At 39.0% G+C, this 25,490-nt stretch overlaps 1 protein-coding gene and 1 long non-coding RNA gene across 2 annotated transcripts in view; both read right to left on the reverse strand.

Annotated features, from left to right (window-relative positions):
- Positions 1 to 2,038: 2,038 nt before the first annotated feature.
- On the reverse strand, positions 2,039 to 3,336 carry LOC140682161 (uncharacterized). The gene is made up of 2 exons (XR_012053425.1): positions 3,091 to 3,336; positions 2,039 to 2,946 (listed from the first exon to the last, which is right to left on the reverse strand). It is a non-coding gene; the product is annotated as an uncharacterized lncRNA (long non-coding RNA).
- Positions 3,337 to 5,026: 1,690 nt separating this feature from the next.
- LOC116806929 (F-BAR domain only protein 2-like) overlaps positions 5,027 to 25,490 on the reverse strand; it is a 66,502-nt gene continuing 46,038 nt past the window's right edge. Inside the window, exons 2-10 of the mRNA XM_032744750.2 lie at positions 20,312 to 20,433; positions 18,727 to 18,786; positions 16,882 to 16,993; positions 13,774 to 13,929; positions 11,086 to 11,218; positions 9,832 to 10,031; positions 7,064 to 7,128; positions 5,273 to 5,437; positions 5,027 to 5,049 (exon numbers count right to left, since the gene is read on the reverse strand). Coding sequence (XP_032600641.1) covers positions 5,027 to 5,049; positions 5,273 to 5,437; positions 7,064 to 7,128; positions 9,832 to 10,031; positions 11,086 to 11,218; positions 13,774 to 13,929; positions 16,882 to 16,993; positions 18,727 to 18,786; positions 20,312 to 20,433 — 1,036 coding nt within the window. The remainder of the gene's footprint in view (positions 5,050 to 5,272; positions 5,438 to 7,063; positions 7,129 to 9,831; positions 10,032 to 11,085; positions 11,219 to 13,773; positions 13,930 to 16,881; positions 16,994 to 18,726; positions 18,787 to 20,311; positions 20,434 to 25,490) is intronic.

Consider the following 25,490-nt stretch of genomic DNA (forward strand, 5'->3'; position numbering starts at 1 on the left):
TCGTGCCCACAGCGGCACATGAGAGTGGCCTTTGCTGCCGCAGTGCTACAGGTTCTGGGCTAGCCGAGACTTGGTAACCTGGCAATAGCCCTGGTGGCTCAGCGGTAGAATTCTCGCCTGCCACGCCGGCAGCCTGGGTTCGAATCCCGGCAAAGCCAGTAGTGCTAGAGAGACTTGGGAAGGCACAGTGACAGATATTAGGAAGAAATTCTTTACTCTGAGCATGGTGAGACACTGAAACAGGATGCCCAGAGTTGTTGTGGATGCCCCACTCCTGGAAATGTGCAAGACCAGACTTTGAGCAACCTGATCTAATGAGCCCCATCCACCCTGGCCTCGAATGGTATAGTGTCTACCATCCTCATTGTAAAAACTTTCTTCCTTCTATCTAGTCTGAATCTACCCTGCTTTAATTTAAAAACATTACCCCTTGTCCTATTCCTACAGGCCTAACTAAAAGGTCTGTCCCCATCCTTCTTATAAGCCCCGTTGAAACACTCAAAGGCGGCAATAAGGTCTCCCCAGAGCCTTCTCTTCTCCAGGTTGAATAACCATAAGTCTCTCAGCCTGTCTTCATAGCAGAGGGGCTCCAGCCCTCTGATCATTCCTGTGGCCATTCTCTGGATCTGCTCCCACAGGTTTGTGTCTTCCCTGTTCTGATTAGTTCTACTACTTATCACTTCCAAATAAATTAACACCTTAAAAATGTTCAATACATGCATAGGTTTGTTCTATTATTGTGTAAAGCTTTTTGGGACTAACTGAAAGTATAAGCAATATTAAGTGGTATTTAAATTATATACTACATGTTTATTATGGTGCATTTTTTTTTTCAAAATTTGTTTTATGAAAAATCCAAAGTATTTACAGTTTTTATAAGATAAACTCGTGTGCTGCAATTTACAGTCCAATGTACTAAGAATCCATAAAAAATCAGATCTTTTAAAACTTTGTTTGCAAATTAATTTCCTTAGGAGGCAGCTAAAACGGATAGTGCTGTATACAGAAGCAAGAACCAGCTTGATACATATGGTTTTCTTATCAGACACATGTACTTTCTACATTCTTTTAAATTTTCCTTACAAAAAGTCTATATAAACTTGTACGGTTTCAAAATTATAACTTGTACCCAATGCAAATATATGTATAAACACTTAGTTGAAAAGGGCTGAAACAGAACTGCTTTATTTAATTAAGAAATGAAAGCAATACTTGACTAAAACCAGCAATACAGTTTGGGGGTTTCATTAATAACATATTGTCATGTTAAATATGGTTTGATTGCAAAGCAGATTACAATTATGATTTCAGTAAAATGGCTGTACCATTTTATATGAGTTAGAAATTTGCCATTCAATAAGAATAGCAAGTTAAGAGACAAATATACTCTTCCAATCAAATCTACAGTACAGTATGTGCTTAATGCTAATTGTTATAAATGAAAATTTGTCCAGCCAAATTAATATGAAAAAATAAAATATTTATTTTGCAATCAAATTCTATCTAGCCAGCCACAAGGAAAGAACAGAGCCGAGCCTGGGGTCGGCCCTGGGTGTGTAACAAGAAGCCAGCCTCAGCAGAGGTTTTCCTCTATGCCCACACACCTCCATCCTGGCACAAGCGGTTTTTATAGGGAAAATTCCGCCTGAGGCCAAGATTTCAGCAATTAGTCTTTTCTTCTATCCAGAGTCCATATGTTAATAAGATTTTATTTTTTGGTGATGAGGGAGAACAATTCCGTGTCCAGAGTTGTTGAATCCCGTGATGAAATTTACAGAACGCTGCATTCACATGTATCTGCCCGAGGATTTCCATGATATCCATCTCGGGTCGTTTACGCGATGATCAGCGCCTGGGGTCCCCCCCCCCCTCCCCCATCTCTCCAGACATGGCCCATCTCCTGGCTGAGCTACATCCTTTTACTTGTAAATCGGGTGTCATGGTTTGACGCTGGCACAATGCCAGCGCCCCATGAAAATACAACTTACCAATCAAATGCTGTGAAATGTGATCAAGAACAGAGCAAAGCAGGCCAAACTTAATAACAAAAGAAAAAGCTTTATTACACTACTACTACTACTACTACTATAAAAGGAAAAGAAAGGAAAGAAAAAAACACACAAAATTCGAAATGAAAACCTTCCAAAACATTTCTCCTCCCTCCACCCAACTCCACCAAACCCCAGCGAGACCCATTTGGATCCTTAATCAAGTTTTCACCCTTCAATATAATCAATACTGAGTCCATCGGGGAAGAGAGGAGTCCCCCTTGCAACCATAGACCCCCAGGAAACACAACTGCCACCTTTTGTGTTTCCAATGTCACACGTGGCACCGCCCAGACCGGCCAATGTGACACTCTCCTTTCCATGTCACAGTGCTCTCACCACCGGGCATGGACAGAGACTGCTTATAGGGCCCCTTTAAGGATGCTTTGCCAAGGACCACCAGGAACAACAGTCCAGTATCACAATTCGGGACTAGAGTCCCCCCCCATTTTCCCCTGGGGCCGAGGGTCCAAAAGACAGAGATCGCCTTCTCTTCTTCCTGAAGATGGAGGGCATCCTCACACCCTCCTCAGCTCTCTCTCTGTCCACTCCAAAACTGGTAGTTGCTGCAGAAGGTCTCTTGGCCCACCAATGCATCCCCCTAAAATGCAGTCCCTCTTGAAAGAAAGAGTGGTTCAGTCTATGGTAAACAAGCAGAGTCCAGCCAAAAAGCCACTCTATCATCTGCCCCCAACCTTCTTCTCTAAACATCTGAGGTTTCAAGCTGTCTCTCTTTTCTTCAAATTCAGGAGGAGTAATATTTCATAAAGCCTTCATTTCTCAGGAAGGGTTAAAAGTCCCAACTCCCAAGGATGGCTCGCTGCCCAGGCTCCAGCTCCCACGGCCCGGCTGGGCACCTTGCGGCCCCCCTGCTCTTCTCCTTCCCTGCGGCGAACTGCTGATAAAACCACCGAGTCTCTGTCTCTTTTTCTCTCCTGGGAGATAGAGAGACTCTGGGGGGAGCGGAGACATCCCAGATTTCTCCACCCTTCCATCCGCAGGGGGCCAGGTCTAATTGCATCCCCTCCACCCTTGGGCCTACCTCCACAGGCCGCATGGCTCCCCTCCCCCACCCAGCCCGGGCTGGGCAGGGGAGAGGTCCGTACCATGCGGTGACCGGAACCAAAGAAGGACGAGTCCTCCTGGGAATTCCGCTTTTAACCCCTCTGTGTTCTCAGAGGCGTGTCCACCTTCAATTGGTCACCCCAAGTGTCAGTATCTAAACCTGACCCCTGACTGGTGAACCTCTTCCTTCTAAAAAAAAATTCTCTTCCCGTGTCAAACCATGACAATCGGGTTTCAACAAACACCGGGTTTCGCCTGCGAGGGTGGGGGGAGTCCTAATACAAATGTGTATACTCTAACAAATATTCAATATCACATATATCGTATTAGAAGTGGTGTGAATTCTATCTACTACACATAACACTAATAATGGAACTCTTATCTGCAAAAGTGTGTAGTATACATTAAAATTTATGTAGCCTCTACACAGCTTAATTTATTGTGAAGTTTCAACAGTCCAATTCATTACTGATTTTGTGTGAATTAGTTGAAACAAGTTTTTTTTGTTTTAATAGAAAATTTGAAATATACTGGTATTCAAAATGGTCATATAAAATTCTCACTTGTAGGTTACTGAATTATTTTGCCCCAATATTTTTGATTTCATCATTTTAAAAAAACTCACTTGATAATAAACACACATTAAAAATTTTCTAAATTAGTGACTTGCTTTAAAATACATTATTTATGTGTGACTTCCTTGTGCTAAGGCTGTGGCAAGCCGATTAGATGGCAATACAAATACTAAAGTTGGTGGATTTAGATAAAAAATTCAACTAATAGAAATGGCAGTACTTGTCATCCTGCTGCTATAAAATACCCTTCTAAAATGCTATTTCTCCCAAAGTATTATGTTTGCATTCACATCACAGAACCCTCAAAGCACTTAAATGCCAAAGGCTTGCAGTCCAAGTGAAAGGAAATGCTCTTTGCTTTTACCGTCTGTGATTTTTCAGGATTTTCATCTTTGGTGACATTAAAGTTACTATCTCAGAGTTTCAAAGTCCTGTATGATGCATCTCTCTTTACTACAGCTGCATTTATTGCAACTACCCTATGAGGAAGTAAACCAGTATTTTAAACCTCTTTTTAAATAACCTCCAGTTTTGCAAATCTGCTTTCAAAATCCCAGTAAAAGGAATTTTTATAAAGTTGTATATATTATACACTGTGCTTTCTTGCTGAAGAGCCAAAATTTGGAAAAGGAATTGAGTCATGTAAACAACAAAGTGGATAGGCACAGTTGTTTTTTAAAGGCACAAATGTTATTCAATTCATATAAAAATAAATTAAATCTACAGCACTGATTCAAACAATCACAACATCCATACAATTTCCTAGCTGCAGAAGTAAATCCCTTCTGTCTTTTGCAACTTTGTAAACACATTGCACGTCAGAAAAAAAACCCTATATAATAATATATGATACACAGGCAGTAAGTTAAACTTTTTTTTTACACTTCTCTAATTCAGCTGGTTTTATGGCCTGAGTGGATAGAAGAACTGTGAGACTTTGCCTCTGCTTTCTTTTCAAACTGGCAGTTGAAGAATCTGAACAATTAATATTGCTTATGGAAAGCTGAAATATTTTTTACTTGCTTTCCTATATTTTTAGGTTAAATGTTTACAGTATAACATACAATTTCATACTTTCATTACAACTACTGATTATTATTTTGACTTAAAATATAAATTTATTAACGATCATTTACAATGTTAATTTCAGTGCCTTTATAAAGTAATAAAAAGTTTGCAAAATTACTTTTAAAAGTGCATTTTCTGTTCTGATGATTAAACCTCAGAGTAGATCAACATTTAAAAAAAAAAGAATGCATGTAAAAATAGTGTTTGAAAAGTAGAGAGGGCAGAGCAAGCTTCTTGTACGCCTTTGATGCAATGACTTCCACATGTTAATCAGCAGTCTGCCATATACCGTCCTGAAAAATAAAGGTAGGGTTTTTGCAATCAGTAGATAGAACAGACTTTTTCAGTATTTTTCTACAAGCAATTTGACTAACTACAGAAAACAAAAAAATTAAAACAGTTTTCAGCCACATTTTTGTGGAAAATTAATTATTTATGCATCACTTATTCAAGAGTTTAATAATTTAGCACTATATATCATATTAATTTGAATATGTACGCATATCAGTGTCTTACCAGAGGCAAATCTCTTCTTAAGGAGGGAAAGTCGATAGCCAGTGCCTACTAGCTCTACATCTATTCCTGAAAGTGTGCTTCCTTCAGTAATGAATTGCACTGCAAGAGTTGCTGGTTTACTGGGTCCTTCTGAAAGTTCAAATTTTGCTCTGAGGGATCCAGAACCTATAAAAATAACAAAACTGAAAGGCTGGTTGTTTTTCAAGACCAAGGTAATCTCCCAGAATTTTTAGTAGTAAGGAGCAGAACTAACATGGTGATCTTTAAGAGCTATTCCTGGTTGCAGTCCTATATAGATTTTCAGAAGAGATGAGAGTACAACTATCTTTTTCCAATACTCTGTTTAAGACAGCGACTAGTGAATGATTTAGAGGAAAGCAATACACATTTCTACAAGATTATACTCATAGAAGAATGTGTATATAAGACAACCTGGTAGTCTCTTATTACATTAAATACCGGATTCTTCCCTATACTCATCATTTATGCTTCCTGGTTTATCTTGTATGTAGTACTTTTCTTTAGCAGATTTTAAAGTACATTAGAATATTTAAATGCTGTCACGATTTGCCTGAATGAATGCACATGAACAAAACCATTGGAAGAAATGCAGCTGAACAGTAATTTAGCAAGAGGAAAGCAATTCTTTTTTCTAATAAATGCAAGGTTTGATTAAATACATTTCTGAAAAAACAGTTGCTTTTTCATAGACAATGGCAAAATTCACTTCAGTGCCATTATAAAGTAGTAATAGTTCAAAATTGCTTTAAGTACACCTTTGTAGTCAATGCAAGACATAAAACCCCCCAACATTATTGTTGGTCTCCTTTTCTAGTTCTTAAACAAGACTCTTCTTGTTCTCGCAAAATATGCTGGGAAAAATAGAGATTTAAACAATGAATTAATGGAATAGCACAAATCAAGTATTTTTATTTATTTAAAACAACTAGTCAGCAGGAACTGCTAAGTGAGAAGGAAATCTAGTAACTGAAATGTTACTAGGGTAAAAGATGGAATTGATGAATGAAATTGTTTTATGCAATGGTTTGTTCTTGGCTTGAAGTCTATTTCTTCAATAGGTCTGTGATAATTTGGATAAATTGGAATTTCTTTTCACTGTAAGTATGGAAACATATATTCAAGTGTTTCAAAAAAACATTGCATCTGCAATGGCTGCAAGGGCTGTGACATCAACTGGACCTCAGGGAAAGGCAGCTGGGCAGAGGGCAACTATTGGTACCTTACAAAATGCTATATAAATTACCACTCTGAACAGATGTACATAGATTTTTTTCCTGGAGTTGTACATGGTGAAAACAAAAAAAAAAAAAAAAAAAAGTTGGTCAAGAATTGTCTACAGTCGAGTCTATCTCAGTGCAGGGCTTTTGGATTTTTCTTTTCCCCAGTTCTTCCACTTACCTCTTTCTACTTTATCTCAATTTTTATGTGAGAAAATGTGGACAATCAGAATACAGATATTAAATGTATTTCCTTTTCAATGACTGCTCATTTACAACTAGCACTGATGTAATTATTTCCTTGCCCAGTCTAAACTCTTTTAGTGGCACTAGCTGCTTTCAAGGGACTTCACTATTTTGCCTTTTATAATCAGTTAATACTTTTACATCTCACTGTTAATGGAATCTCTCAGGAGAAATTTCATTGAGAAGAAGGTGAACTGATAAACAGGATATGGCAAGTGTTAACAGGCATGAAGACATAGAGGCTAAAATTATTACCTTTTTACTGCTATCATTTGTCTGTACAAGAAAACAAAAGAGTTCAACTTGCCTCCATTCTCAGACTTCTCTGAGATGCTAGATATTTTCCAATAAGCTTTCATCTGATCTGCATTCCTGTAAGGCAATGGAAGGTTAGTTATAAGCATCAATTTTTAGAATTTCAATTATTTTTATTATTTTCACAGATTTACACTGGTACCTTACAGACCATGTGCCTATAACCTACATCTCTCAATGGATGTTTATAAAAATATTTCAGAATTTTAAAATGAGTTTGTGGAAAACTATACAAAGCAAAAAAGAAAAAAGAAGGGTATACCTGCATTATCCCTGAGCTCACATCAGAGCTCAGACATACATAGCACGTTTTTATACAGTTATCACTGTTCTATGCCCAGGTTATGGCTCCACAACTCAAAACCCTCTATGGTCTCAAAAGGTAAGGTCAGGACAAAAATGCTGGAAGGAGTTTGAAAGCTGGGTCTTTATGCTTTGTAGAGTTGTGTTTTTTATGTTTTATTACATTTGTATTATGTATAAGTTTGTTCCATGTACCCCCGGTCCTATAACGATTCCCCCCCCGGGTCTTCCCGTCTCTCCCCGCGGGTCTGTTGTCCCCAAGAAATGCCAAGTCACTGTGTTTACCCCCAAATGCCTGTCTGTCACTCGGTATCCCTCCCCCCACCTGGAATCTTCCACCTGGGACGCTGGGCGATAGGCAGATGACCTGGGACGCTCCACCTGTCCGTCCTTCATTGGATGTACCCCTGTACCCCACTACCTTCAAACCCCCCGTGGCGTTACCCCATTGGCTGCCCCAGTTTCCCCCTGTTCTGTACTTAGTCCGCGCGCACAGCGCGCTCGGGGCTTTCTGCTGGCTGGCACCAGCGCACCCCGCCCCGCCCGCTCGCGCGGCCCTGACAAACGCCGGCGTGGCTCGCCTGGCTCCCTTCGGATTATTGTTTTCCCCATTGGATTGCAATAAAACGGAATTCGCCCCCCGGAGAAAGACTCTCTTCATTAAACCGCTGTGGGGTTCGCTGATTGCTCTCCAAACCCACACAGCTCCGCCCAAAGCCCGCGAGGGTTCAGCGGGAGGCGCTGGAGATCTGCCCGCTCCCCTTCTCCCCAGGGCTAGCCGGGGCAAGGGAAAGCAGAGGGGAGAAGAGAGCACCGACGGCAATGCTTCATAATGATAGTATGAGGGGGAGCACTATTGTTTGTTTGCCCCTATGTGAGACTCCTGGCTGTGTGAATTTTATTCCATTTCCATTCTAGTAAAATAAGTTGGCAGAAGTGACTCAGGGTTTAAGCTAACTTCTGATGCTGTAAAGGGGAAGAAAAGCAAAGGGAACCAAGAACCATAGTCTCTAAGTTGACAGGGCATTTAAACTCTTTCAGCACTTTGCAGCTGTTCCATCAAAGAAAAATCGACGACTTAAAGCTGTGAGCAGCATGAAGTGATGATAGTTTGAAACTGTCTTTGGCATTGGTCTAGCAGGAGTGAAATGCTCACACAAGTAGCATAGATGGTAGTGGTTACTTGCAGGAGGTTGAATCAGAAAACATTTATTCTTTAAAAAAACCCCAAAACTCTACCACCCAACCCACTAGACCAAGCATATAGTAGGAGACACATACTAGAGCTGCCTGGGACATGACTGTATTTTTTGGTCCACTTTCAACGCTCAAAATTCCAGCCTTGTGTAGTTGGCTAGGTAAAAGAGAGAATGCATGGGGCTCAAGTCCCTTACTCTGATTATTCTGAAATGAAATTGTCACTAAGTTTTGAGTCTTTCTACATAACACTAAGTTTTCTGAGTGGGCATTCCTGCCTTCACTCAGGTTTCATTACTGAGGGGTTTGTTGAAGAAGCCTGAGCAGGGAGGGGGGACACTGGCTTCACCAGAAGTTCTAGTCAAGTTGGGGAGGCAAGATACTGACCCTGCCCTTGCTCAGAATAAACTTAAGGTGATTTAGCTAAAAGTATTGCTCCCTTGAAATACTAAGTCAAGAAAGATTCAGTCTTGACAGGATTTTTTCCACTTAAAATGATATTGTATTACCACTGCAAAACCATAGGCACAGTTATTGAACTGTGCTCACCTTTTGCTCCAAGTATGTCACATTGCCTAGCCCTGCTATCCTCTGCTGTTTTCACAAACTTGCAGAAAAGATCTTCTGAGATGTCTCACTTTCAATTGCTGCTGTAAATGGCCTGCAGGCTTAGAAGGTGGGGCCAGGTAGGTGTGAGTCATATAATAATCAGCATGACATTTGAATTGAGAGACAGTGCTACCTGGCTCATGAAGAGCTCCTCATCTACTGAAGTTTTAAAATTTATTTAAATTATAAGAAAATTTTTAAGCTAGAACCACCAAGAAATATTTTTAAGAACTGCATTTCTTCTACTCTCTCTATATATAACCTATATATCTTGATATGTTTAATACATACACACAGATATATATGTTTTTCAGCCATGAAAATATTTTTGTTTCAAATCATGTTATTTAAAATATCTATCCTTTCTATTGGCAAAAAGAAAGCAAACATTGGAAATTTCAGAAATGCTTGTATTCAGAAATGTTTGTATTATTGCACAGTTGGAATGGGTGCATATAATCTCATTTTAGTCTATGTGAATTGGCTGTACATTATCTGTTTTGGACCAGAAAATGTCCAAAACATCTGATACAATGCATTTTATCAAGAGGAAAAAAATTATCTGTTTCTTCTGGTGACATTTTTCAGGTTGACACTAATGAATACTCTGAAATGCACTTTAAATAATAAAAAGAAAAGCATTAATATTACCATTTTGCAGGTGGAAGTGATTGCATGTCTTTTACTCCACCATCTACTGGTACCACAACCTGCACATTAGACAGCATACTAGGCACATTCATAGACTCTGGATTATATTTATAATCCATTCTCACATCAGTAATGCTAGCATTACATTTCCAGTAAATTGCAAGATTCAAGGGAGTGGACTGGATGTCATTTGAAGATACCTGTAAAAGAATAAAAGGTCTTAATTAAAATATTCCTGTTTTGGGCAGAATTAGGGAAATATGGTAATGAGTATAAATCCTGACAAATGACCAAAAAAAAACAATTGACCTCTGTGCCCTTAATCTTAGAATTCTGATGGTTGTTATAGCCTAAAGTAATTCCTGTTGGGTTTTTTGTTGTTGTTGTTTTTTTGGTTTTTTAAATTATTTAAATAATTTTTAAAAGGTTTAAACTACCTCTGGCCCACAAGGCTCATTCCTGTTCTGGCTTTCATAAGTCAAAACAGCTTGTTTTTTTTTTTAGTCTTCAACTAGGCCTTATGACACTGACCATCATCCTCTGGGCCTGTCGTTTCAGCCAGTTTTCAATCGCCCTTGCTGTCTGCTAATCTAGCCGACACTTCATCATCTTCTCTATAAGGATGTGTGCCAAAAGCCTTCCTGAAGTCTAGGTAGACAATATCCACTGCTGTCCCCTCATTTACCAGGCCAGTCATTTCATCACAGACAGTTATCAGATTGGTCAAGCATGGCTTTCCCTTGGTGAAGCCATGATGACTACTCTCAATGACCTTCTTGGCTTTCATGTGCCTCTAAGTGGTTCCCAGGATGAGTTGTTCCATTATATTGTGAGAGGTGAGAATATTATGCGTCTCCATATATTACAATTGATTAGTTACAGCATTCCAAAAATATGCAATTACAAAATCAAAATAGAATAAAATTACAAACTTAAATCTTGACCAAACCCCCTAAATTCAAGAAAAACTTAACTTCATTAAGGAATAGTTAGTGCTTTAAGTTTACACACATGAATTGGATCAAAGTGTCAGCAAGCTGAAATAGGTCATGAATGAACAGGGAATGTCATGAAGGCATAACATGAATTCACTCAGCCTTGGCAGAACCGAGGCACTGAAAACAGTGATGCACTCAGAACTGGCCTAGATGAGAGATGACAATTCATCTGCACTCAAACAGGCAAAGAACAATTCTTATAATTTCTGTATAGACCAGAGTTCTTAAAAAAATCCTAAGGGAAAAAAGTGTTTACCTGATACTTTAAAACATCCGCATTATAATAGGATGCAGATGGATTGTGCTCTGATAATTTCTTGAGGTAGACAGTTATGGCTTGCATGTTCATCCAAAAATCCTTAGTACTAGAGTCACTTTGTGACTGATCACTACAAAGAAAAAGAAAGGTAGGAATCAAAAATCAACACTGAGTTTTATTATTTCTAATGTCTAAAAAATCAAGGCTAGATCTTTCCCCTTCTTTATTGTTCCAAGCAAGAATTTGTTTAAATGCTTTATAACACCTAATTGTATCTTCCTAAATATTAAGACAAATTAACAGTTTGTTGTAGCTCAAAAAACTTCTCCTTCCAGGTTGTTGAGCAGTGAGTTTCCTGCACAGATGATCTGCTTCACAAGATGGAGTGAATGCCAAATTTGGATTTTACATTTAATAAAAACCAATTTTAATACAGTCAGGCGCCATGAGACTGTATGGCAGATGGGAATGACAGTGTTGTTTGAAGAGGAATGTTATCCAATTTGTAATAAATCCTAGAATCATTATTAGCTTTTGTTATGACAGCTTCGTTAATGCATTGAATTAAAATTTGTGCTGAAAGTGTTACCACGCGTTCACTTATTTATAGTGTAAGCTTTCAAAATATTTTCAGTTAAAAGTTTCTCAAATACTTATAGCTGCATTTAATCTTAGTAACAATTTATTATATAATTTCTATATGTAGCTAAGAGTACACATGACTACAGAAGCAAAATCCTGGTTGAGAACTACTGGAGCATGAAAAAGTGTTTTGCAAGTCAAGAATATTTTCAGTTCTGGTGGCATCAGGTTTATTTTTTAATAAGGATGAAGCTTTTAAGAAAACTTATTCAGAAGCAAAATTCCAATCACTTAAGAATCAGAGCTCCATAGATCATCTGTGGATACATAGAGGAACTGCACCAGATGCCTTGGAGTGCCTACTTAGAACAGAGGCTAGAGAGCGTTAGAGAATAAAGTAGGTATTTATTAAAGGCTTTCAATAGATATACCTTGGGCAGTGCAAAAGCCTCGAAGAGGCTAGCCGAGATGGAGGAACGTCATGAGTTTTTCAAGGAGATAAAAGTTTGGTCTATTTGCATATCAGAGGTTAATTGTCCAAGTATAGCTTCAGGTAATGAAGTCACATTCTCCCAGTTTGCTCCCCCTCAATTCACTTTTGTTTATACTTTTCAAGGCCTGAGGCAGATAGTGTCCTTGGTTCTCAGGCCTGGAAAGATTGTTTTGTCTGACCAAAATGTGAAGAGATCTTACTAACACTTTATATGCGGTTCAGAGTTATACACTAATGCAGTACAGAATCTGAAAAATATAAAAGCTAAAACTTAAGGCATCACACCAGTCCCCAAGGAGGCATGCAGAAAGTGCATGCAGAATGAAAGCTGTAAAGAAGCACCTGGAACACAGTAAATATGACTGCAATGGGTTGAATGTGCCAGAACAGTTATTTACGTACCAGTAGCCTGTCCAATTTACTTAGAATTTGGTTCTCAATACAGTGTTGTCATTCATGCAATTTCCATTTTCAGTAAAATATATAGATAAACACTTATAACAGAGGCCTTCCAAAATGTAAACAAATGAAACCAGTAGCAAAATCCTTCTGTTTTCTCCTTCAGAATTTCTGACATCTCCACAAGTATCAGTCACATAAAAAAGTTTAATCTCTATAAATACTAAGCCAATTACAGTCATTGCAGTATATGAAATGTCAAATTATTACCATATGGGTTTAATTTCATAAATATCCAGTGCATGCATCCTTTCTAATTAGAGGTGAAGTGTTACAATACTCAGACAAGAATACTAGGCATTTTCACTTTTTTCCAAAATATAATTTTTCAGTAGAATTCACTGTCAGATAAAGCTCTGTTAACATTTCAGTTATAAACTGTCATGTCAAAGAATGACAAATTTAATTTTGTATTAATCATTATTTACATTAAGTATGAATTATGACAATAAAATTAATACAAAAGAATGGATAAATGTGGTTTGATTGTTTCAAATAATTTTTCCAATAAATGAAATTGAAAGTGCTCAGCTGAAACAGATATCTGCTTTTTTTTCCTTTTTTTTTTTTTTTGGAAAAGATGTCCAAACAATTACTTTATTATTATACTCAAACAGCAGCTTTTCTTCTTAAGAATTCTCCTAAACATGCTGCTATACACTTGAGAGGTATGGTTTTGTAATGGATCTGATGTACCACAGACATGATAAACCTTAAAACCTATGCTAATAACTGACAAATGAAACCATTGTTATTATTGTATAAAGAAACCCATATGACAATGTGTCCTATTTTTGGCAATTTTTCTCTGTAGTCATATTAGTTACATTGTTCATATAGTTTGATTAGAAAAATGGTTTTTGTTTGGTTGTTTTTAAAATGTTTCTTAAACCATTTTATTTATCAAACATGTGTAAAAATACAGCTAAAATTAAAAACTCTTTTTGTTTCCTGTTATATTCAGCCTAAGTTTCAAGTCCAGTAATCTCTGAAATTTTTAATGGTAGCAGTGAAAAGAAACTGAGCTAAACAAGATTAATTAAGTTATGTATAAGCAAATCAAGATTGTAGAGAATTCTGATTTACATATACAAAAATTCACATTTTAAAATTCATGTACTTTACTATTATATTAAATGAAAATACAAAACCTGTATACAAGTTGTGCATTTGGAAGAATGTGCTCTAGTTTGCTTGTATTTTTTACCCTGAAGCAGAGCACTGCTGGAGATGGGTTGCTGGTAAAGACTTTAATAATCCCACTTGGGAATGATAATGTCATATCACCAGTGATCTTCACAATACATCTAGAAGAGAATGAAAATATCAATTTTATTGCAATTCATTAACTTCCTAGTTTTGATATTAATTTTAAATCAGTCTTACTTTTACAATCTGATGAGCTGATTTCAAAGCAGAAATAAGACAGACTTGGCAGTGTGCACTTGCAGCCCAGAAAGCCAGCTGTATCCTGGGCTGCATCAAAAGCGGCATGACCAGCAGGTCATGGGAGGTGATTCTGCCCCTCTACTCCACTCTTGTGAGACCCCATCTGAGAACTGCATATAGTTCTGTGGCCCCCAACACAAGAAAGATGTGGACCTGTTGGAGCAAGCCCAGAGGAGGCCATGAAGATGCTCTAAGGGCGTGAGCACCTTTGCTATGAAGACAGGCTGAGAGCTAGGGCTGTTCAGCCTGGAGAAGAGAAGGCTTCAGAGAGACCTCATAGCACCTTCCAGTACCTGAAGGGGTTCCACGAGAGCTGGAGAGAAACTTTTTGCGAGATCATGTAGTGATAGGAGAAGGGGGAATGGTCTTAAGCTGAAGGAGGGTAAGTTTAGGTTAGATACTAAGAAGAAATTCTTTACTGTCAGGGTGGTGAGGCACTGTAACTGGCTGGCCAGAGAGGTTGTGGACTCCTCATCCCTGAACGTGTTAAAGGCCAGACTAGATGGGGCTCAGAGTAACCTGGTCTAGTGGAAGATGTCCCTGCCCATGGCAGGGGAGTTAAAACTAGGTGATCAGTTTTTTCAAATATCTTAATGTCAAAAGAATGCAGAAATAATATTGCCCTGTTACAGGATGATGATGGTCATCACAAACAGGGACATGGACAAGGCAGAGGTGTTTAACACTTAAAACACTGATGATGGACCAAGGCAGTCTCAGTGCCCTGAGATGAAGGACCATGACTGCAAAAATTATCAACTCCCAGTTGACTCTGAACTTGTGCGGGATCTGCTGCTCCAGCTGGATCCTTACAAATCTATGGGGCCTGATGGGATTAATTTGAGAATCCTCAAAGAGCTGGCTGATGTCATTGCAAAGCCTCTCTTGGTGATTTTTGAGTGCTCTTGGGAATCTGGAGAGGTCCCATCTGACTGGAGGCTGGATAACATTGTCCCAGTTTTCAAGAAGGGCAAGAAGGAGGACCCCGGAAACTACAGGCCTGTCAGTCTCACTCCAGTACCTGGTAAAATAATGGAAAAGATTATTCTGGGAGGCATTGAAAAACAGTGGGAGACCAATGCAGTCATTGGTCACAGCCAGCATGGCTTCATGAGGGGAAAGTTCTGCTTGTCAAACCTGATTTCCTTCTATGGCAAAGTAACCGACCTAGTTGATCCAGGAAAGCCAGTAGATATAATCTTGTTGGACTTCAGCAAAGCTTTTGACATGGTCTCTCACAGGATCCTTCTGCACAAAATGTCCAGCACATATCTGGATAACCATGTTATGTGATGGGTGAGCAACTGGCTCATGGGTCAGGCACAAAGGGTTTTAGTAAATGAGGTAACATCAGTCTGGTGACTGGTCACTACTGAGGTTCCACAGGGCTCTGTCCTCAGCCCAGTTCTCTTCAACATCTTCATTAATAATCAGGACACAGGACTCAAAGGAATACTAAGTAAATTTGCCAACAACACTCAATTGGGAGGAGCTGTCAACTGCCTTGAAGACAGAGAGACCTTGACAAATTAGAGAGATGGGCAATCACCAAGTGTATGAAGGTTAACAAGGGCAAGTGCTGGATTCTGCACATGGAACAGAGCAACTCTGGTTGTGTGTATAGACTTGGGAATGAGATGCTGGAGAGCAGCACCATAGAAAGGGACCTGGGGGTCCTGCTCTATGGCAAGTTGAATGAGTCAGCAGTGCCCAGGCAGCCAGGAGAGCCAACCATGTCTCGAGGTGCATCAAGCACAGCATTGACAGCCAGTCAAGGGAGGGCATTGTCCCATTCTGCTCTACACTGGTGTGGCCTCACCTTGAGTCCCGTGTGCAGTTTTGGGTATCACAATATAAGAAAGACATTAAGCTATAAGAGAGAGTCCAAAGGAGGGCTATGAAGATGGTAAAGGGCCTAGAGGGGAAGCCATAAGAGGAGTGGATGAGGTCACTTGGTCTGATCAGCCTGGAGAAGAGAAGACTGAGGGGAGACATTGTGGTCTTCAATATCCTCACGAGGGGAAGTGGAGGGACAGCACCAGGACAGGACCCAAGGGAATGGCCTCAAGTTGTGTTAGGGGAGGTTTAGGTTGGATATTAGAAAAGGGTTCTTCACCCAGAGGATGGTTGGGCATTGGAACATGCTCCCCAGGGAAGTGGCCACAGCACCAAGCCTGACAGAGTTTGAGAAGTATTTGAACAATACTCTCAGGCACATGGTGTGATTTTTGGGGTGGTCCTGTGCAAGGACAGGAGTTGGACTCAATTATCCTGATGGGTCCCTTCCAACTCAGCATATTCTATGATTCTAAAATAAATTTCAAATTAGGGTAATATGGCACAATAACAATGTATTATCACTTTCAACTTGGAAGTCAGATGAAATAAGAAAAATGTTTAGCTGGTTAAGCATGCAGTAGTATGGGTGGTTATTTTTCAGGATTTGAAAACATAGCAGGACTATGCTTAGGCAAGGCCTAAGTAGTATATCAAGCAGTATGACAGAGGGAATGAGGTACTTTTAAGCTGTTTAAATTTACATACAGCACCTACCTGACTGTAGTAGAAACCCTTCTTATTTTTGGTTTTCTTACTAAACATATTTTTGTAAAGCAGGGATATATGAACTCCTAGTCAGATGCAGGCCAATAGAAAGTGATAAGTCACTGATGTCAGTTATATCAGGGGAAAAAACCCTGTGAATCCACCTTCTAATGTATATATATTTTCCCCCCAAATACTAAAAGTACAACCAGTGAATTCTTTTATTGTAACTTATTGCATTCAAAACAATTTACTATTTAACTAACTTTGTGGGATCTGCTCCTTTAAAGTAGGCGTTAACAGATTCAGTAAGGGCTACTGCAACAGGCACGATGTCCTGGTTTCCAAGTCTGACAGGGCTGGGACCACGTGAAACACCTAGAATACATACAGTGTATAGGTTTAATTTTCAAAAAGCTTAGCAACAGATTTCAGAATGGTTGACTACGTCTGTCATTTTTATGAGAGTTTACTACCATCATGGTCACAACAGAGTCTGAAATATTATTTGAAAAGCATGTAGAAAAATATAAATTTAATACAGTACAATCACACCATCAAAATACTGCTTAGCAGAATAGAAAAACAAGACTATCAATATGACATTTTGTAAATGGACAGGCACAAGGAAATACAGATGAGACAGAGGAACACTGTATTAAAATGGCTACTGATGAAACTGAAGTCAACAGATCCAAAGAAAATTAGATGTTAACTACAGTACTTTAAAAAAAGTTGCCACAGTATGCTTATAGTATGGAAAAATGTATGATAAAATAGTCACAGAAATGCAAAGAATTCAGTTGGAGTATGTATGAACATAAATGCACATGCATTAATATTACCCCACATAAGTGAACTGTTGAACATTCTTTTAACTATTTCAGACAACAGAGATTGCAATTTCAAAATAGAAATTGTTGGAGAAATATTTTGCTAATTTTCTAATGTTTACCTAGTAAAGATTCTGGGAGTACCTTGGAGGTACCTGGAAATATGTATCAGTTTATGAGAAAAATAATTACCAGGCCAGTGTCAGCATTCACATGTCTGTGCCTACACAACAAAGCTACAATGCATAACTATAAAAAGTAACGTAAACCTCAGCTAAAGCCTTTTGAAATTACTAAAATGTCAAATGCAAATTGACAAAAGCATTTGTAATGGGATTTTACTTTTCAGTAGTGCTTTATATGTGCACTGACTCTAAGATACAGCACTTGAAGTTCTATCTTTTTATTAGTGCAATAGCATAGTAGAAAGCATCTTACTAATATTTTTGTACCACTGGTGAAACAGCTTGTATCAGATGCTTGCTGCAAGTTCTCAGGACAGGATGTCAAAGAGCTGTGACAAGGTGGACTTGTGGTATTTTAGGCTGCAGTCAAGCTCACAGGTCCAGTTCTGAGACCTTCGGCAGCACCAGCAAATCTGGCTTTGATGCTCTGCCACCTGCCGCAGCCCCAACCACTGTTAACAGCCCTTCAGCTGTGCTGACACAACAGCTAATGACACAAACATGCAAACAGTTGCATTGACACACTCAAAGAGGTTGCCAAAGTGCAAAATAAAAGACAGCATCATTGGCCATAAAAAGAGCAAATAAAAGTCTGATCAAATTGTTTTAGTTCAGTTTAGGAACAATGATTCAGGAAATTTAAATATTGGCTATACTGCTGGCATAAAAATGAAATGTATTTCAAAATATTTTATTTTTTATCTGCATCTTCAAAGCCTTGCGTTTGTTATTTAGAAATACAGAAATGCTTTTATCTTCTTGTCTTATGAGAATGAAGATTGTCAAAGTAAAAATATATTTCTTTTTCTTCCAAGAATGTAGTAATGAATAACTGAAGAATAAAGAAAGACCAATTTTCAGCTTGTTGGTAGGGAGGGGGGAATAGATGGAAAATTGTGTTGTATAAAAGTGACTATATCAAGTTTTGGTGACTTCAGCAACATATAACTTATGTACTTGAGCTTTCAAGCTACTTGTATCTGCCAGGCACCAGAAATAGCTGGAGAGATTTGTTTCAAAATAAATACAATATTATTAACTGTAGTGCATAAGGATGTTAAAGTAACATATAAATCTGCTTCTAGTATAATACCTGGTGGTGTCTCATAAAGTTTTTCAATTGTAGGAAGTGTTCCAATCAAAAGATCATCCTCTATTACATGTAAATGAAACAAAACATGGCAACAAAACAAAGTATTTCAAGAAAAAATAGATGTTATAGGTGTTAAACAATTTAATTACTTAAAAAAAAACTCATTGCAAATGAAAACAAAGCTAAAGCATAAAAGAAATTCAATCATGCATGACTACAAGCTCATTTGAAACAAGATAATTATAGTTAACTCAATTATTCAGAACAAATGGGGTAAGAGAAACACTGGATTGTGTAAAACCCAAAAGAATACAGACAGTAGTGCAGAGTATATCCTCATGCCATCTGCATTGCCCTTTCCAGGTCTCCAGGACTGTTTAATTCATACAATCAATGCAGGTGAAACTGGCTTTGTTTATTTTTGCTAGGCCAGGTTAATAACCATGTCAAACACTGGTGTCAGTGCATACCTCCTTACCTCCTCCCTCACCTCACAATTTCCCTCTGTCACTGTCTCCAATAACATACATACAGCTGGGGCTATTGATGCTGCTGCCACCAATTTCTAGTTCCTTGGCACCAGTGCAGAGGCCTGTGGAAGTGAGCCTGGATGGACTCTGGCAACCAAAATATCAGTTGTCTTTCTATGATACTTCTCAACATTTGAGAAACTGGTGGACACCAAACTGTGCCAGCACAGCAACAGCTAAGGCTACATAGACCTTACTGTCTTTGGTCCTGAACAGGGTGGAAACAGCTGCATTGCTTTCAATGCAGAACTCCTAATAGAAGCTGTGCAGATACTCTTCTGATGTGCTGAACCTGAGTGAGGAATCCTTGGCATCAGTAACATTCAGAAATACCTGAGCATTAATGCAAGAGTCTAAGTTTACTTGGGACTAAAGTGGTAATAGTGTTCAGGAATGAAATACTTCAAATCTACTACAGAAACAAGTTAAAATGTCCCCCCACAAGTAATCCCCCTCTCCTGTACCACAAGTTTCCTTGTATTTCTTCTGAAATTAGTGGCAGCACAGGAAGACTGATTTGCTTTTCATATTCATCTTTATTGTTTGGTTGGTTGTTTTGCTTTCAGTGAACACCTCTGTTTAGCTTATAATACTTCACTAAATTGAAGAAAAATATTAATTGGTTTAATTTCTTTGGAAACTGAAATTACAGGATAACAAATAAAGTAAAAATAACATTAAAATAACTCAGTTTTGGAACATTTATATGAATTCAAATTTATCAGTATCCCAAAATATTTCTGTACATGTACAACAACATCTTTGAACAAATACATAACATTGTGCTTGATGAATAGCACACCAAATACAAATTCATGAAATATTTTAATTTTGAAAGATATTTCACTAGAGAATATACCATAATTGGATCCATGGTCTAATCTAGCCAAATCCACTGTCTTGTCTCTCATGTCATTTAGAAACAGGTAATGCTTGAAGTACCTAGACTGAATTCACATATGGAACAGCTAACTCCAAGGAACGGTGTTCCTAACAGGTGGAACTCAGTGGCAGAATATTACCATTTATAAAATGCATTAAAATGGTTAACTTACCAACTGTAGGTGTGTTTGCTGCACTGAGGGAAACAGAAGATATTGAGGAAATGCTCTCTGCATGTGCCAAGGGAGCTGCAGGTGGTGGACTTGAGTTAGAGGTCAATGGAGGGCTGAATGGCCTAGGCTTAACACGAGAGATCATGAGGGTATTACAGAGAGAGAAAGGGATTTTAAAAAGACTGTAAATAGCCCTTCATTTCATTCCCCAATCAATTTTACTGTGTTTCTCAACATCTTTCTTATTTTCTATGGAAATGGATCTCATTATTTCAGAACTTATCATTATTAATTTTTTGCCCGGATAGGTAAGTCTAATGTATTTGATTATGTAACAGTCTGACAATAACTGCTGTAACACAGTAGCATAACCTAACCCTATAGCCCTGTGGATGTGCGCAGCAAATGTGGATTTTCAGAGCTAAAGGAGAGCTACTAACAAAATGGAAGTGAGCCCAGCAGAGGGCAACTAAAATAGCTGAGGACTGGAGGACATGAGAGAGAGGGAGAGGCTGAAGGAGGACCTAGGTTTGTTCAGCCTGGAGAAGAGAAGTCTAGGAAGGGATCCACTAGCAGTCTTTCACAAGCTACAAAGAAGATGGAGCCAGTCTCTATTCAGAGGTGCAAGTGCTATAAGAAAGGAAATTTCAGCTGAAAATAGGGGAAAAAAATTCCTTCCTGTAACCTTGTGGTTAAGCCCTGGGACAAATTGTCCAAAGAGGTTGTGAGATCTCCCTCCCTGAAGATTTTTAAAACTCACTCAGCATGATAGTAAAAGGGTTTTAAAATCATGAGATTTAGGGTTAACAGAAAAACATAAACTTAGTAGGCCTTGGAAAGGTAAATACCTTTAGCACAGGGAGAAATAGTACTATGTAGCTAGTACATAATAATTGATATAATTGTTAGATGTGACGACTGTTTAGTAATTAAATATAATTACTGTTTAATCAGAAAGAATAATAATGTGAAACTGTGGTCATGGACCTAAGAAAGAGCACTATAAACTCATGTCAATGTATACAATAGAACAATGTAAGTTTACTAAATAATGTGTAAGTTATACAACGATAGGGTATAAAATACGTTCAGCTCGAAACTTATGTTCGGAGTCAGATTTGGGTTTGTACCCCGACTCCCAGAGCTCTTAATAAAAGCACCTGCATATAATCATATCCCGTGATTATGTGTTTCCGAACACTAACAAGCATATCCTTGACCAGCCTAATGCAATTTTGAAGTTGGCCCTTCTTTGAGCAGGAGATTGGTCTAGAGATCTTCAAAAGTCTCTTCCACCCTAAATCTGTGGATAATTTTATTACCCATTTAACTGTTAAGGTATTAAAATAACTAATGAACAATTTGTGATTCATCTATCTAAAAGGTACTGGAACTCCTGAAGCATCTGCTTTGTTTGAGTAATTTTTTTTTTTTTTTGTTCTATCACACTTGTCATTGAGTATATGACTTTTATATAGACTTTGAGAATTGTAAAAGGACACGACATATAATGAAGATAACTTGCAATCTTCCACTTATACACTTATATCCAGATAATAGCCAATTTCCAACACATGTAACTTTTTGCAGAATCATACTTTATAGCAGAACTGTGTTGATTTGGCACAGCCTGGTTTTTTTTGGTTTTTGGTAGCGGGGGAGTGCCACAGAAGTTTCCTCTGTGAGAAGCTGCTTGAAGCTTCCACCATGTCTGACAGAGCCGATCTCTGATGGCTCTGAAGATGGACATGCTGCTGGCCCAATTAGAGAGGTTGGTAACACCTCTGTGATGACATATTTAAGAAGAAAATCAAAGCAGTGCACACGCAGTTTTTTCCAGGGGTGGCGATGCTGCCAACATCTCAGTGTGGCCCATGGTGAGCCTTGCCTGCCTGGCCGCCTCTAGCTAGCCATGCCGCAGGCAGAAGGGCAGGGGCAGCAGCAGTGGCTTCTCCTTCCCGGCGCCCTGCATGAAGAGAGGTGTTAAATAGTGCCAGTGCTGCAGTGGCCGCCACTCCCCACATGGTGGCAATGGGGCCACCTGGCCAGCAGTGGAAACATGACGAGTGACTCCCTGACATGAAACCTAGACGAAGTCAACCTCTCGGTGCTGTGGGATCCTGCAAGAATCTTTGTATTGGTAAAACTTGTTTGCAATGGTACCTATGGGCAGCATCTTTTCTTCTAGTCAGAGAAGAGGAGGAAGTGAGGATATGTGAGGGAAACAACATGGCGATACCAAGGTCAGTGGTAAAAGAAGGGGAGAAGGTGCTCCAAGCACCAGAGCTGAGATTCCTCTGCAGGCCGTGGTGAGAACTGCAGTAAAGTAAGCTGTACCCCTGCAGTCCATGAAGTCCACTGAGGATGCAGAGATCCACTAACAGCCCATGAGAGAAGTACTCACACCAGAGCAGGTGGATGCTGGAGAAATCTATGATCCAGTGGGAGAGCTGAATAGAGAGAGAGGACCCTTGCTTCCAAACTAGAGCAGCCTGTCCTTAGGGGACTGCACCCTGTGGACAAGTAACCCACGATGCAGCAGTTTTGGAAAGACTGTTTGCCCGTGGGAAGGACTCATGTTGCAGCAATTTTGGCAGGACTGCTGCTTGTGAGATTGGAGCCATGCTGGAGAAGTTAATGGAGAGCTGTCTCCAGTGGGAGGCTGCCGGTGCTCCTCTCCCCGACGCCCTTCCTCAGCCCCGGCTAGCTCTGGGGAGAGGGGCGGGCAGGTTTCTAGCGCTTCCCGCTGGACCCTCGCAGGCTTTGGGAAGTGCTATCGGAGTTCCAGAGAGCAGCCAGCGACCCCACGGCGAATTACGAGGAGAGTCTTTCTCTGGGGGCGAATTCCGTTTATTGTAATCCAACGGGGAGTACAATAACTCGAAGGGGACCAAGCGTGCCGCGCCGGGGTTTGCCGGAAAGGCGCGGGCAGGGCGGAACGCACTGAAGCCAGCCAGAAGAAAGCACAAAAAGAACCGCACAAGCGAATTAAATACGGAATGGGGGAAAACTGAACAGCCAATGGGGTAAAACCGCAGGAGGTTCGAGGGTGGTGGGATACAGGGGTACATCCAATGAAGGATAGACAGGGGAAGGGTCCCAGGTCCTTTACCAATCACCCGGCGTCCCGGGTGGAAGATTCTAGGTGGATGGGAAGGGACACCGAGTAACAGACAGGCATCTGGGGTAAACAGGGGGATGACTTAGCATTTTTGGGGATAACGGACACGCGGGGAAAAGGCAGGAAAACCCGGGGAGAAACCGTTACAGAACTGGGGGTACATGGAACAAACCTATACATAATACAAATGTAATAAAACATAAAAAACACAACTCCACAACATGCAAATAAAAGAAGCTGAAAATTTAGCTAAAAACACTGCAGAAGAAAAATTAATAGTAAATGCTGAAAACCACAAATCACATCATATTGGAAAAAAATAATCAAGGGAAGTCCACAGTATCACACTTTATTTTGGATAAATATACTTTGAGTCTGGTTTCTAGGGATGATGTGCATAACAAATAAGTCACCAATCCTAATGAAATAGTCCAAACCCAATTGCAAGACATTTTGGACAATAACCAGTTCTTAAAATGAGAATGAAAATCCAAAAGAGAGATTTGAATCCCTTTGAGAATAGTCCTAATTGTTTTGAGTTTGCCAAGCACAGTTGCAGTCAAGCACCAGAAGATGCTGGAAAAAAATACTCCTTTTGAAAACACTTTAAAAAATTTTGTCAGCAGAAAAGCATCTCACAGGAACTATTTTCAAGATACAAGGCAAATCTCAATAGTCTGCAAATGCTAGTGAAGTAGAAAATGGGGATATCAGGTTTTAGATGAAGATTCTTTTACATTGTTAGATGCATGATCTTTTAAGGTTACAAAACTAAGTCATGTTTCTACTATAAGGTAACATATTTTAGCAAGAAATGACACAGAGCCAATCAGAAGGTTAAGTGGCGTAAGCCCCTCATCTTTATTGAAACCGCTTCTTTTTATACACTGGTTGATAGAGGTGGACCTGATTGGTCATTTAATCAATACATTTCACCTGATTGGCTAATTAACAAGACACCCATTTATAAACAATCTTATGAGAATAACAAGAAAACAGATATTAGAAAAGCACCACCTGCAGGTTGTTTTTAATAATTGGCTGTCATTGCTTATCTCCAGCTCCCTAAAGCTTCCCAGGCTGATTCTGGGAAAATTTATCTAGCTTCTCTCTCTCTGACCAGGTTGTCACATCCACAGGGACTCTATAAGGGAATTTAGGATTGTAGTTAAAAACTAAAACAACCAAATCATGCAAAGCAGTGATTAGAAAACGAAGTGAAATCCTTGACTGAACCTATATATCAATATATAATAGAATACATTGTGTATGGTATTTCCCTGTGTAAAACCATTACTAGAGACAATATCAATATATGTCCACACTTTAAAAACCTGTATTGATAAACTGAAAAACCTACAAAACATTATAGTTTTTCTATGTGTGGAAAGCCTGCCCTACACAAACTAAACAAACTTACAGTCTAATTTAACAGGAGATTAAGAAAGGACTTGACATTTATGTGCAGAGAATTTTCTGATGATACGGAGTTCTATCATGTACAGCTTCTAACAAGATCATCAGTTGAAGAGAAAATCAGACAAAATTTAAGCTAGCAATAAGATTTTTTTAAGAGGTCATAAATAACTATCACAATATTTTACTTAAGCACAAAATGGATTCTCTATTATTCAAAAACCCTACATTAAAATGTGATGTTCTAGTTAAATTAGAAGTTATGGATTAATGCAAGAATCTCTGTAAAAGCCTATGATGTATTACATAGAAGGTCAATATCATGCAGTCATACTTAATTCTTTCTGACCTCAGCATCTATTATTTTTTGCATTGTGTATAAATATAAAAACAAATAGTATAATATAAAACAAGTTTCAGTCCAACTTGCTGAAAGCAAGTCAAACAATTTTCCCATTTCAGACTGACTGCACTGATTTATTTATTCTGATTGACATTATGCTGTGAAAAACAAAATTTCTTCTGGAAAGAGACATTCATATGATCTTTCAAAATTAAATACAGTTTTATTGGGAAATGACTGCATTTAGAAAAGTATTCAGATCCAGTGGACAGGCATACAAAGGTACAAAGTGTTTCACA

Source organism: Taeniopygia guttata, chromosome W, assembly GCF_048771995.1.
Source record: "Taeniopygia guttata chromosome W, bTaeGut7.mat, whole genome shotgun sequence".
Classification (NCBI taxonomy): Eukaryota; Metazoa; Chordata; class Aves; order Passeriformes; family Estrildidae; genus Taeniopygia; species Taeniopygia guttata.